This window comes from Erythrolamprus reginae, chromosome Z (assembly GCF_031021105.1).
Source record: "Erythrolamprus reginae isolate rEryReg1 chromosome Z, rEryReg1.hap1, whole genome shotgun sequence".
In the NCBI taxonomy this organism is placed as follows: Eukaryota; Metazoa; Chordata; class Lepidosauria; order Squamata; family Dipsadidae; genus Erythrolamprus; species Erythrolamprus reginae.
Window position 1 is genome coordinate 38347956 of NC_091963.1, and position 15516 is coordinate 38363471.

At 40.5% G+C, this 15516-nt stretch overlaps 1 protein-coding gene across 1 annotated transcript in view; it reads right to left on the bottom strand.

Moving 5' to 3' along the window:
• THSD7A (thrombospondin type 1 domain containing 7A) overlaps positions 1–15516 on the bottom strand; it is a 367936-nt gene that overhangs the window by 158352 nt on the left and 194068 nt on the right. Inside the window, exon 7 of the mRNA XM_070730018.1 lies at positions 10819–11650. Coding sequence (XP_070586119.1) covers positions 10819–11650 — 832 coding nt within the window. The remainder of the gene's footprint in view (positions 1–10818; positions 11651–15516) is intronic.

Here is a 15516-nt window from a genome sequence, read left to right on the forward strand (position 1 = left end):
ATTGTTAAATTGAGTAAATGAATGCCTAAGATTTTAAAGAATATTTCGGATTTGGAGCATAAAAAAATAAAAAGTGAAAATGATTGCAAGCAGCCGAGGGGGGGGGGAGGCCTTATTTCTGATGTTAAAAAACCAGTAAGAATCATTTTTTTCAGTTCCTTTATATTTTTCTTATATTCAGAAATGTTCAAGCTACCAATCCCACACCAACTCCAGTAAAATAGAATGGATTTTGCAAGCAAAACTATCCATAAATTGAAAAAAAAATCACAAAAACGGGGGGGGCACATTTATGTGCAAAATAAACCAATAAGGATTAATTTTTTCATTTCAATTTTCATATCATTGTGTGCAGAAATGTTCAGACTACTTTCCAAGTGAAAAAAGTTTTCAAATTGACCAAACATAAGCACTTCAAATGAAGTGTTTTCGGTCCGGGTCGTATGTGACCCGAACATAACATTAGGAACTTTTTTTGCTCAGCAAAAACTAAGCCCCCCACCCCCCCAAAAAAATTCTCATAGAGAGAACCCCTGAAATGATGAAAAGTCATGAAATTTCAAGTTTCAGATATGCAGGGAAAATTTTTTACAGGGACTCAAACTTGGCTTCGGGTCACATACGACCCGAACAGAACAGCAGGGTTAAGAAATTTCTCTCTATGTGTGCACTGGGCTATTCTATAGTATTTATGAGACTGTATGTAGCTGTTTAGTTGTTAAATGGGGAGCTAAGTTATTTGGTTATGGTTTCCTTCGGCTAATGTGTACCTGGTAAGCTGGTGGTAAATCAGTACTCCTGTTGACAGACAAGGAATCTGCCTCCCAGTTTTCAGTCGTTTCCTTGGCTATTTTTTTGTCCCTACTCAGCCAACAATCCAGAGTCCAAAAGCTTAATCTCTAGTCCTGGTGACTGACTCAGATTGGATCCTGCAACATTATCCTGGATTACATATATTTGCTTTCATTTGTGCATCTATTTAGTTTTCTGAATTATTTACACCTCTCTAAAATACTTTTTGTATTATTTATACCTCTCTACCAGTACCTTAATTACCGAGTATTTAACCTTAGTGTGCTTTTCCATAGCCACTTCTTTCACCCTACTAGCCCCCAAGCATTTCTACACATGTTATACCTTGCTGCCACCAGTGACCAAGTAGTCAAACAGTGAACTAGCACCATCTCTGTGTGATCACTGAAAGAGCATCCAAATAGCATCATGTTCTGCTCCCATCCTTCTACTGCCTCACTGCAGTTATTTTCCCAGTTGAAGAGAAGAGAAAAACTGCTCAAAAGCATAGTAGAAAAGTCACTATGTTATATTGACTTCAGCAAAGTAGGGGGAGGGACCAATGAGTTGGGAGGTGAAATAGAACAAGACTTCTGGTCAATAGAAAACTGTCTACCTTGTAGCTCCATCTTTATAGTTTCTTGTTATATGGCAGCTGAGCCACAGAAGAGCTCCTAAATAGCTCCATTATCAGGAGCACACAAGGGCACTTATATTTATTTATTTTATTATTTTATTTATTATTTGGATTTGTATGCCGCCCCTCTCCGAAGACTCGGGGTGGCTCACAACAATCCAATACATAATTCAATTAATTAAAATATTTAAAAATTTTAAAAAAACCCATATACTAACATACACACACACAAGCATACCATATATAAATTCAACGTGCCCAGGGGGAGATGTTTAGTTTCCCCATGCCTGACGGCAAAGGTGGGTTTTGAGAAGTTTACGGAAGGCAGTTCTGATCTCCGGGGGGAGTTGGTTCCAGAGAGTCGGTGCCGCCACAGAGAAGGCTCTCCCCCTGGGGCCCGCTAACCGACATTGTTTAGTTGACGGGACCCGGAGGAGGCCCACTCTGTGGGACCTAATCGGTCGCTGGGATTCGTGCGGCAGAAGGCGGTCTCGGAGATATTCTGGTCCAATGCCATGAAGGGCTTTAAAAGTTATAACCAACACTTTGAATTGTGACCGGAAACTAATCGGCAGCCAGTGCAGACTGCGGAGTGATGGTGAAACATGGGCATACCTGGGTAAGCCCATGACTGCTCTCGCAGCTGCATTCTGCACGATCTGAAGTTTCCGAACACTTTTCAAAGGTAGCCCCATGTAGAGAGCATTACAGTAGTCGAACCTCGAGGTGATGAGGGCATGAGTGACCGTGAGCAATGAGTCCCGGTCCAGATAGGGCCGCAACTGGTGCACCAGGCGAACCTGGGCAAACGCCCCCCTCGCCTCAGCTGAAAGATGGTTCTCTAATGTGAGCTGTGGATCGAGGAGGACGCCCAAGTTGCGGACCCTCTCTGAGGGGGTCAATAATTCCCCCCCCCAGGGTAATGGACGGACAGATGGGATTGTCTTTGGGAGGCAAAACCCACAGCCACTCCGTCTTATTCGGGTTGAGCTTGAGTCTGTTGACACCCATCCAGGCCCCAACAGCCTCCAGGCACCAGCACATCACTTCTACCGCTTCATTGACTGGGCATGGGGTGGAGATGTAAAGCTGGGTATCATCGGCATATTGATGATACCTCACCCCATGTCCTTGGATGATCTCACCCAGCGGTTTCATGTAGATGTTAAATAGCAAGGGGGAGAGGACCGACCCCTGAGGTACTCCACAAGGGAGAGACCTCGGAGTCGACCTCTGACCCCCCACTAACACCGACTGTGACCGGCCAGAGAGGTAGGAGGAGAACCACTGAAGCACAGTGCCTCCCACCCCCAACCCCTCCAACCGGTGCAGAAGAATACCATGGTCGATGGTATCAAAAGCCGCTGAGAGATCGAGGAGCACCAGGACAGAGGATAAACCCCTGTCCCGGGCCCGCCAGAGATCATCCATCAACGTGACCAAAGCGGTTTCCGTGCTGTAGCCGGGCATGAAGCCCGACTGCTGGGGACCTAGATAATCGGCTTCTTCCAAGGACCGCTGGAGATGGAGTGCCACCACCTTCTCGACAACCTTCCCCATAAAGGGAAGGTTGGAGACTGGACGATAGTTGTTAAGTATGGCTGGGTCCAGGGAAGGCTTCTTGAGGAGGGGGCGCACAAGCGCTTCTTTATAGAGTGTTGGAAAAACTCCCCTCCCCAAGGAAGCGTTGGTAATCTCCTGGGCCCAGCTCCGTGTCACCTCCCTGCCGGCCGAGACCAACCAGGAGGGACACGGATCCAGTAGACAGGTGGTGGAACTCACAGCTCCAATGGCCTTGTCCACTTCATCAGGTGTCACCAGATCAAACTCTTCCCAGACAGGTGGACAAGTACGTGCCCCAGTCACCTCAACTGACTCATTGTCAGTCGACTCTGTTTTACAATTGGAGTCGAGGTCGGCCCTTAGTCCCAAGACACATATATTTAAAACATGGGGATAATAAAAAATACTGCAGCAGAAGATGTGTACATTCTCAGCTACTATAAAAATATTCAGAACATACATGAACATGTATGAGAGATTATGGGGATAATAATTAGGAACCCTCCCTTGTAGCCAAACAATTTTATTTCATGCATTTTTGCAGATATTTTGCTGTGCTAATATAAGACACAATATAGTTACTGGGCTCTTTCCTTAAATCCAACAATCAAAATGGGAATAAAAATACCATTTTTTTTTGTCTTCACACTGTAATTTACATTATATAAACCTGGAGTGGGAATGAGCTAATGAGTTAATATAGTCCTTAAACCAGGCCTTATAAAATGCATAAAACATACTAAGTCAAAAAGGATTACTTTAAACTGTGAATGTAATTTCTTTGACACTTAATCCTGACAACGTTGCTTCATCTTCAGAAACGGATGAATCAAACTGCTTTTTGCAATGATTAGCTATTAGTTCACCTTCACCAGTATTATCTATTTTAACTGGAAAAAGCTCTCTAGAGTCCCCTGACTATTTCTTGAGATCGATTATCTTGTCTAAAAGAGATGAAAGTTATGATTATATTCATGAGCAGATTACAGTCATGTTCCAATCCTATTCACATTTTGCACTGACGCATTTAAATCAATGAAGCTTAAGCTATAAAACAGGTCAGGCAAGGGAACCCTCATATTTGAAAAGAAGTTTCCAACTCCAGAGTTGTTGAAGAAATTTATAGCACATGGAGGATAATCATTCTTCTCCATATTTATGCAATGGGGAAAAGGTAAATAGTTCTAATGGGATATGGAAAGGACAATGAAAGACTTGGCAAAGAGCTGCTACCTAGAGAACAATCTGATAAGAGACAGCATAGCCCGCAATTTCAAAATGGGCAAAACAAGCAGCTCAAATTATTGGGCTGCGAAACTGATGGAAAGGGAAATGCAAGACTTACAAGATTCTGTTCATGTAGTTTTACACTAAAGTAGAATTAGATTACGTTAGCTATGATCTACCTAATAAGGCTGATGAGGTTTCCTGAAGCTGAACAAAAATCCTTGTGACTACATATAAAAGCTCATGGTTTCCATGGCCACAATATCTTTTTAGTTTAATCTACCATATTAAGCTTTTCTAATAGTTTCTCCCCAAAGTGCTAACCAGGCCTGACTCTAATTAGCTTCCAAACTAGGAAATGTCAATTAAAACAGTCCATAACTGTTTTGCATGATACCTTTTATTTATTTTATTTTTATTTATTTTGTCAAACAATTATAGGGTGGTAATTTGTACAAATAAAACATTAGATAAGTAACAAAAGAAGACAATAGGACAGGGACGGTAGGCACAGTGGTGCGCTTATGCACGACCCTTACAGACCTCTTAGAAAGGGGGAGAGGACAATTGTAGATAGTCTAAGGTTAAAGGTTTTGGGGTTAGGAGTAGAAACCACAGAATCAGGTAGTGCATTCCAGGCATTGATTACTCTGTTGCTGAAGTCGTATTTTTTGCAGTCAAGTTTGGAGCGGTTGATATTTAGTTTAAATCGATTTCATGCTCATGTGTTGTTGCAGTTGAAGGTGAAGTAGTTGTTAACAGGTAGGACATTTTGGTATATGATTTTATGAACTATAATTAAGTCGGAACGGAGATGACGGAGTTGTAAGTTGTCTAAATCAAGAATTTCAAGTCTGGCGGAGTAAGGTATTTTGTTGTGAGAAGAGGAATGAAGGACTCTTCTTGTGAAATATTTCTGGACTCTCTCAATTGTGCTGATGTCAGATATGCAATGTGGGTTCCATACAGGCAAGTTGTATTCTAGGATTGGTCTGACAAATGTTTTGGAAGCTCTTGTTAGCAGTTCAAAATTACCAGAGAAGAAGCTGTGAAGGATTAGGTTAACAACTCTTAAAGCCTTTTTTGGCAATGCTTTTGCAGTGGGCTCTAGGACTTATGTAATTGGATATGAGTACTCCAAGGTCTTTGACAGATTGAGGGTTATCAATAAGTTCAATTCCTACAAGTTTATATTGAGTATTCTGATTCTTTTTACCAATGTGTAAGACAGAGCAATTAGTGGTTGAGATTTGGAGTTGCCAGGTTTTAGACCATTCTGTTACGTGGTCAAGGTCTTTTTGAAGGGTAGCAGCATTGTCTGTGGTATTAAATAGTTTGACATCATCTGTAAAAAGATTGCAATTGCTAGTGATGCAATCGCAAAGATCGTTTATGTATAGTATGAATAGTGTGGGTCCTACAACACTACCTTGAGGGACACCACTGTTAACAGGAGAAGGAAGAGAAGTGGCACTTCTTATTTAGCAATTAAGAACTGGGAATGATAGCGAACAGCCCAATTACAAGTAGTCTTTCACTTATGATCATTTATTTAATTAATAACAATTTATAGTTACAATGGCCTTGGAAAAAGTGGAGAAATAAAGCTCATAAAGATCTAAGATTCCTTTCAGTACCTCACCAGAAAGTGCACAGAGGAGAATTCACATTCTTCTGCAAGGTGCAAAAACAATGCTTAGTTAGGTCTTCATGATTTAAGCTTTGTTTCTACACCCTGTGGAATGATGTCAGCTCTCCAATCATGCATTAAAGGAAGCTGCTCTGTTATATACACCTATGGCACACATGCCACAACTGGCATACAAAGCCCTCTCTGTGGGCATGCAAAATGTCTAGCTCAGCTCTACCACATATGAGCACATGCGCCTCCCACTAGCAAGCTGATTTTTGGGGTAGCGGAGTGCATGTGGGAGGCACATGTACATATGCAGGGAGTCATGCGCACATTCATGGGGGAGGTGGGGGGGAACACAGGAGAGTTTGGCGTGCCCCCCCCCCCGAAGGCCCATTTTTGGTCCCAGAGGCAGCAGGTAGGCCTGCTTGGTCCAAAATGGTGTGTGTGTGCTCATATTTTTAGTCCCAGGAATTGGCAGGGAGGCCTGATAGGCCCAAAATGAGGTGTTGGGGTGCAATGTGCCTCCATGGCTCATTTTTGGTCCCAGGAAGTGCAGGGAGACCAGCTAGGCCAAAAACATCAAACAGGAGCACATGTGCAGGAGGCAAGAGGAGAATAGGAGGTCACATGAGCATGTGGAGGAGCGTGGGGAACATAAGAGGATCATTCATGCATGCATAGGGGAAGGCACATTGCATTATGGGTGCCAGAATGCACACACACTGTTGTGCGCACACACACACTTTTGGCACACAACAAGAAAAGGGTGAGCTATCATTGGCTTAGATCTTCATGATGTAAGATTTCTTTCTGCCCCTCAACAAAGACATTTCTTTGCATACATGAACAGATGCTGAACTCTTTTCGTGGGGTATGGAAATGTATCTTAAGTTGATGCCACCATGTCTGGGAAGCTTCCAAAGAGTGATGCCCCCTTGCAGAATGGTACAAGTAAGTCTCTATAAGATGCCTTGCATTGGCTGTGTGTAAAAGATAAGTGGAGAAATTTATACACTCTGTGGTGATCTGAAGCCAATTGATGCTTCTGGAGTGTGAGATGTTCTGGGTGTTGGTACGCCCTGTAACACAGCCAGGTGTCAGTCTGAAGCCATTTTAGTTGGGGTCTTTGGCCTGCCACACTTTATGCTATTTTAAAATATATTCTTTGCTATAGGAATTTGGGAGGAGTCATTGCATGAGGGATGTTTGCAGGTAGCCATAACAAATTCCTTCTGGATTGTCAAGGTCATCCTTTGTCTTTGCACTTCTGCACCTGTACGGAAGGAGATAGGAGTTGCTGCCAAGTTGGCAAATGAAGATTGGTCAATGTGGTGGACTTGAGGGTGTGAGAACAAAGGATTCAACTTTCAACGGGGTGGAGAAACCCCTGAGGCTTCAGATTCGGGTTTCTCCAGATGTGCCAATGTGGCTCTGCTAATAAATTGGAACTTTGAAGAATACTTTGCCATGGACTCTGATTTAGATTTGGATGCTATTTGAGTCTGGTAGACCAATGAAAGACTGAAGCCTCCAGGGACTCTACCTCACATGTCGCTTAGCAACCCACATGACCACTTAAGAACTGCAACTGAAAGAGCTAGGATTTATTGAGTGAAGCAGTCATGTGGACATCTAATTTAATAACTATTGCACTTAACAACTAATATTATGGTCCCAAATGTGGTCAAAAGTTTAGGACTCTCTATATATTAAGTAACACCTTCAGTTTACCTAAATAAGAGGAACAATAAAAAGTACTTCAGGGAGGGAGGGCGGGAGTGAGAGAGTGAGTGAGTAAGAGAGAGAATAAGTTCAGTTTTTGGAATTCCCCTCCACTACACTCAGGTTACAGAAGTCTGATTTGAACCCTATAAAGTACAGTAATACCTCATGATACGAACTTAATTGGTGCAAGGAGGAGGTTCGTATGATGAAAGGTTCGTAAGACGAAACATTGTTTCCCATAGGAAACAATGTAAAGTCAATTAATCCGTGCAACCAAAAAAACCCTGCAAAAAAACGGCTTTCGGCAACTGCTGGGAAGCCGCGCGGCTGTTTTAAAAGGTGACAGCCGGCCTGGGGGGCTTCCCAGCACCCCCCGACCCCGGGTTCGGGGTTCGGGGGGGTTCTCGGAAGCCCCCCAGGCCGGCTGCGACCTTTTAAAACAGCCGTGCCGCTTCCCAGCTGTCTCCGAACGCTGAACGTGGAAGTTCGGCTTTGGCGTTCGGCTTCAGGAGACAGCTGGGAAGCGGTGCGGCTGTTTTAAAAGGTCACAGCCGGCCTGGGGGGCTTCCCAGCACCACCCCGAACCCCGAACCCGGGTTCGGGGGGGTGCTGGGAAGCCCCCCAGGCCGGCTGCGACCTTTTAAAATAGCCGCGCCGCTTCCCAGCTGTCTCCTGAAGCCGAACGCCAAAGCCGAACTTCCGCGTTTGGCTTCAGGAGACAGCTGGGAAGCGGCACGGCTGTTTTAAAAGGTCGCAGCCGGCCTGGGGGGCTTTCCAGAACCCCCCCGAACCCCGAACCCGGGTTCGGGGGGGTGCTGGGAAGCCCCCCAGGCCGGCTGCGACCTTTTAAAACAGCCGCGCCGCTTCCCAGCTGTCTCCTGAAGCTGAACGCCAAAGCCGAACTTCCGCGTTCGGCTTCGGGAGACAGCTGGGAAGCGGCGCGGCTGTTTTAAAAGGTGACAGCCGGGCTGGGGGGCTTCCCAGCAACCTCCCGAACCGAACCCGGGGTTCAGAAAAATTTTGCCTCTTCTTACGAACTTTGTTCGAGTTACGAACCGGCGTTCAGGAGGCTTCTGGGAAGCCCCGCCGCCTGGCTGTCACCTTTTAAAACAGCTGCGCGGCTTCCCAGCAGTCTCCGAACGCCGGTTCGTAACTCGAAAAAAGTTCGTAAGAAGAGGCAAAATTTTTCTGAACCCCGGGTTCGTATCACGAGTTGTTCGTAAGACGAGGGGTTTGTATCTTGAGGTACCACTGTATTTGTATTTCCTTAATGACAACTCTCATAACAGATTACAGTACATTATTTATTTTCAGTGTTTCCCATCTTTCTTACTATAAAGTTTTTTTAGAATGATAGAACTTAGTAAGAAGAAACCTGTTATGTTATATTATGTTATGTTATGTTATGCATTTGCAACAAAAAATAGTTTAATTACTATGCAGTGATACTCAATGGAAGTTAAATTAATCCAAATAAATATTAAGTGAAGAAAATTAATATAGAGCTAGGAAGCACTCTGTTAATATGCTAATGGAAGCTGAGTTATATGTTGGAAATAATAGGATTAAAATATGAAGGTATGACTTTCAATAATCTTAATTAGAAATTCAGCTGTAGGTTACTATTAGTGACAGATCAAGGTTGATGAATAAGCTTTACAGGCAAACAGAAAAAAGTCCGCAAATAAAATTCTTGGTGCCTTAATATGAACAACTTGACACATAAAAATCTTTCTCAGATAATTGGATTCCTCATTTCACAGGAACACAGTATTTTAATTGGTAATTGAATTTAGCTGAATACCCACTTAAAAAGAAATTGTAATTTCTTTTATATACGTACTCAGATCAGAAAACAAAACCAAATCCCATTAATATATTTAATAGTTAGTAGAAAAGTTAGAAGCATGCTCATTCAATTCTTAAAGAATACGTACTACATCTGCAATAAATGCAATAAAGACTTGATTTTTGTATTTGTCTGTTTGTTTATAAAGTTAATAGCTCCTTTTTTTGGCTTCTCATCCCCCATTTTGTTCAGAAAATCATATATCTCAACTCTAGACACAGAGACACTGTCCCAGTGCCTAAATATTCATTCATTCATTCATTCATTCATTCATTCATTCATTCATTCATTCATTCATTCATTTGATCTGAGGACCTGCCTCTACTGTTTAACATCTGCATGAAGCTATTGGGTTAAATCATTTATGAACATGCAATCATGTAGGATCAAAATGCTGTTGATACCCAGGTGTATATGACTCTGAGATGAGTCATATTGTCAAGGACTTGCTCCATGCTGTTGGAGTTTGATTGGAGAGAAGCAAACTTCAACTCAATCCTGCCAAATGTTCTGGATTCTCCCAGTACTTTCCCTTTTAAGCTCTGAATAGTAGAGCACTATCCAGGATAGAAGTGGTGTATAATTTAGGAATTGTCTTGGATTTACAGCTCCTGCTGCCACAGTAGTTGGCAGCTGTGGCAAATGTGCCTTTGCCCAGATTTGTCTGTTGTGTTAATTGCTGTTTTTACTTTCCTGCAATAGGAACAGGAATCCCTTTTCACAGTGATTCATGTTTTAATCAGTTCATGTATGGACTATTACAGTGTGCTGTACAGTTACATGGGATATCTCAAAAGACCACTTAAATGTTGCATCTGATCCACACTTAAGTACACCCATGTAAAACATCTGCTGCATGACTGCCTTCGTTACCATTAAGCTTTCAATGGGTACATTTAATGGATGCTAGCTGTGACTTTTAAAGGCCTTCACGGCAAACAGCCTAGCTTTCTGATGGATTTCCTTTCTCCCATGATTTCTGCCAATCTGGCATTGTCCAGGTATCATTTTTTAAAGCAGTGTTTTGTGATGGAACTCAGGTGGCATGGCTTCTCTTTCATGGTTCCTGCCCTCTGGAATAATTCCCCCAATTTACTATCTTTTAAATACTGTAGACCTTGAAGACCTGATTTTTCTCCAGATACTAGGCAGAAAATAATGTCTCACTGTCAGTAATTGTTTTGCATTATATTTCTGGTTATAGTTTGTTTTTATCAGCGTACTCCACAAAGTTGGGGCAGCCTAAAGATTCAACACATTCAATAGAGCAGCATTAGATGATCTCAGCAATTCTCATTTTTAAGCAGAGTAAGGATGAACATAGATGAAATAGTGAATTAAGCTGAGGATAACAACAACAACAACAACAACCCAATAAAAAAGGATTACCTTAAAGCAACCGTCTTTCCATTCCTGTGTGTACACATCACCTGCCGGGTCTGATATCCGATTTGTATGTCCCAATATTTGTTCTCCTGTCTGTTCTGCCGGTTATGATTCCTTTTCTTCTTAATTAATTCCCGAGTTTCTGGATCCCGAATGTTTTTCTCTTTTTCTTTCTCCTTTTCTTTGTTCTTCCCACGTTTCCTCGCCTGTCTGACATGCCGCAAGTGAGGAATTGAACAGGTACTCCAGGATCCCACACTCAAACTATACAGGTTTTCTTCAGTGTCACAGAGGGCTGAGCTACAAGCCTGAAACTCTGTCAAATTGGGGCAGGCAGAGCCCCCATAACGAGGGGGAGCTACAATATGGCGAAAACGGTAGGAGAGCCCTTTGCCGCAGCTCTTAGAACAGTCTGTCCAGGCTGAGAAGTCAGACACAATGCAGTCTTGCCGACAAGGGATGAGACATCCCTGTTCTAGCTGAGGCTTTATCTCAAAGTATTCACATATAGCATCCTCAACTATCACACCATTTGATTTTTGGACACAAGTAATATCTCTCCTCTGAATTCCTTCTTCCCCATTCACACATACTGTTGTTTTTTCAATGGTTTTTGAAAGAATGGGCTGACAGTGGTTCCAGCTGCCCAGCTGCCAATCATACAATTCCTTGTGCCAGTTACAAACTCTGAAGCAATTCTGTTGGTTGTCAGGTCTCTCTGCTTGCTTGCAATTTGTGAAGAGAGTAGTCCATCCTTCCACATGAGCACACCATATAGCTCGATTCTGGGTACCTCCTGGGCCACATTCATCTCCCATACACATGCCCCATGGACCTAGAAAAAAATGGAAGAAGAAAGGGAGACTGATAACTTATATCAAATAACCGAGACCTAGAAAAAAAATCAAGCTAAGTTAAAAGAATAACATTTCTGGAATCTGCATTTTGCTTAAGGTTACTTGCATCTCATGTTGTGCAGTGAATAAATTACTATACGTAGTTCTCACCAATTGCTTTTCCTCCTCTTTCTATATATTAAGAAATGTTTAGTTGTTTTTCCTTTAAAGTTGAATGAATGATATATTTTAGGAATCAACCTTCTCTATTGATGGGAATCAATAAAGACTGTGTGTATGCTCAAATAAATATAAATGATTTTACATGTATGTACACAAATAAAAGACACACACTCAACCAAGGTTTTATCATGTATTGTATGATGTCACTTAAATTTTGTTGACTTCTTATGCAAGAACATAGAGACTATAAGTTTCAACAATTGCATGAGATTTTTAGCTATTACTGTTGTGGTCATTATTATTGTTATTTTGGAAGCAAGTTAATTCCAACTAGTGATCTTTTGCAATTGAACTGCAGCAAGTATACTTTTATCTTCAACATTAACAATCATAACTGGTGCATATTTTAAGGCAAACCTGGAATACAGATACTAAGAAACAGAAAATTCAGTTACTATATTGGTTGTTACCATGTTGGTTGAGATGTCAGCTACTGAACAAAAGACTGGGTGCAGATAAAACTAGAATTAAGGTTTTTAATATTTAGCTAGATATTCAGCAAAATTAATCAATGCTTTGTATATAAATTCATTTCAGAGAGATTACCCTAATTTATCTCAAACTGGGCATGATTGTCGCACTGTTTATTCTACTTTGTGCAAATTTATAGATAAAAGTCATAAGAGAAAGAATAATTTCCTACAGAATATTACTGAACAGCACTACACAAATTTATAAGGAAAATAATTGAACTACAAAACCTTTCATGCTACAAGCCTCGATCTTAACATATTTTTACATATTTTGAACACATTGTAACCAACACTTCATTAACAGATGGAACTGCTGACAGTTTACCCTAGATGACAAGCTGTAGCCTTTGTGCACCAGAATGTCCAGGTAACATTGGCAAAAAGAATCAGAACACCAAATACAAGCTGAATAAACAAGAACTTACAGACAACCTTCACTCCGTAAAAGATCTTGGAATACTCATAAGTGCCAAAGCCCACTGCAACGACGTTTCCAAAAAGGCTTTAAGCCTTTTTTTTAGTTCTATTAGGTAGTGTATAAATTTGTAGTTCAATTATTTTCCTTATAAATTGTTAACCTAATCCTATGTAGCTTCTGCCCCAGTAATATCACATTACTAACTAGAGCATACAAAACTTTTGCCAGACCAATCCTTGAATACAGCTCATCTATCTGGAACCCACACCACATTTCAGACATAAACAGAAAATGTATCTTTGGAAAATGCCCAGAGGTACTTTATTAGAAGAGCCATCCACTCTCCACTCACAACAGAATACCTTAAACAACTAGACTTACAATCCTAGGTTTACAAAGGTTAGAACTACATCGCCTTAAATACGACCTAAGCACAGCCCATAAAATCATCTGCTACAATGTTCTTCCTGTCAACAACTTCTTCAGTTTCAATCACAACAACACACAAACACACAACAGATACAAACTTAAAGTAAACAGATACAAACTCGACTGCAGGAAATACGACTTTAGTAACCAAGTATTTAATACATGGAACTCACTACGTCATTCTGTAGTATCATCACCTAATCCCAAAAACTTTACCCTTAGACTATCCAATGTTGACCCCACCTGATTTCTAAGAGATCAGTAAGGAACGGGCATAAGTGCACCAGGGTGCGTACCATCCCTTGTCCTAATGTTTCTCTTTTACTGGTATCATGTATATAAATATTGTTATATCTTTGTATACTACCAATTTGTACTTGACAAAATAAATAAGATAAATAAAAGCACAACCCATATTCAAAAGAGTGTTCAGCAGATGAAACAGTTGTCAATGGATTAAAACATGCCAGTCTGCAAACTGGATGTCAGCAAACAAATAAACTCACATTATTATGCCATGTTGAAAGACCTAACAGCATGAAAGAAAATATATTTTCCAATGTTGAGCTGCAAAAGGTGATAAATAGTTTTAGCAATGGCTCTGATGGCATCTCAGGCTTATTATAGGTTTAAGAGGTCCATAAAACATACTACAAATGCAGCATGCTCTGAGGCTAGATGAGATTTTGATAGAGTATTTTATAACCAAGTCTTTAAAGGTGTGGCTGAACAGGAGACTGTAAAAATGAATTAGCAAAAGAAAGAGAGAAGCAAGTGGAGGAATTAGAATTCAAGAGAAGAGAGGTAGTGTAGTGGTAAGAAATTATAATGGTCCCTGGTTTAAATTTTCAATATCTCAAGATTAAAATGAGAAAATATTCACATCTGAATTCATATAACTAAATATTTTCATAGATGTTTGGCATGGCAATTGGCAGAATAGCCTTTGAAATGGATAATGAAGAGAGGTAGAAATAGATTGAGCCAAAGATATAGAAACTCCTGTCAAATTGGTAAACTATAAACCATATCAGCTTAAATTGCAGTTTAAAAAACCCGCAACCCCTTCATTTCAGTCTTCTCAAAAAATAATAGAAAAATCATCTTATTTCAGAAACATCATTGTACTTAATGCGTAAACAAGTAAAAATTTCTCCAGAGATTTAAAAATAAACTAGGGTATCTTCTAATATCAGCAGTAACAAATCTTTCCTTTACAATAATTGTAAAAGTTATATTTAGAGAAAAACAGGGCAGCAGATATACTGTATTTAATTTCTTAAAAACTAGTCCACTGAATAATTTTCAGTTTGTATTTAGACTTCGAAATAAGGTAGTAGTAATAATAATAATAATAATAATAATAATAATAATTATTATTATTATTATTATTATTATTATTATTATTATTATTATTATTTAGATTTGTATGCCACCCCTCTCCGAAAACTCCGAAATAAATTGTAAACTGTGGGTTAACAGCTGGATGCCCCAATTTGAATTTTTCACTAGAGATGTTCATAGCCACCTCCAGTCTCCATTGTCAAACTGGAGACAAAAGAGCCATACAGAAATTACAGTCTTTGAGATGACTAGTGGTGGATGGTGGTCACAGTGTGAGAGATAGGAATCACAAGCCAAGAATCATGAGCTAAGCCTCAGATACAGATATAGTGAAGACTTTTGTTATCCAGATAATGTCTTTGATCCAGAAACCTTTATGTTCCTTCCAAGTCTTCTTTTTTTCTTTTAGTACTTCACCTTAACAATGGATTCTGAGCACAGGGCTACTATTCCAATATTGACTCATTCTCAGAAAAACTAACCCCCTCTAGGCAAATCAGAGCTTAGCTATTCAGGCCCTCCAGGCTCAGTTTTATGGTTCTCAGGGGAACACAGATGGCACTGCTGAAATTTGGCAAGCAAGCAAGCAAGCAAACAAATAAATTTATCCACCTACCATGGTAGGATGCTTTTGTGTTTTGTTTTTATTATGTGTTCATTGCGCCATTTTTAATATATAATAGTTATTCACTGATACACGCTATCCTAAATTGAATACCAAGAAGCAGCTGTATCAAATAAATAAAGCATGTTTGGATACAAAATTGGTCCATTAAAGCTTTACACAGTCGAGACAACAATTTTAGAATTCAAAGCTCTCCAGTGTGTGTAGGGAGAAAATAAACAAAGCAGGATAAACTCCTTCAGATGAAACCCAAGAAACATTTTATAATGAGGCAGATTCCTTGCAGACATTTAAAGAGAAAATATATCTAATAAAACTGCATTTTGTAGTCCC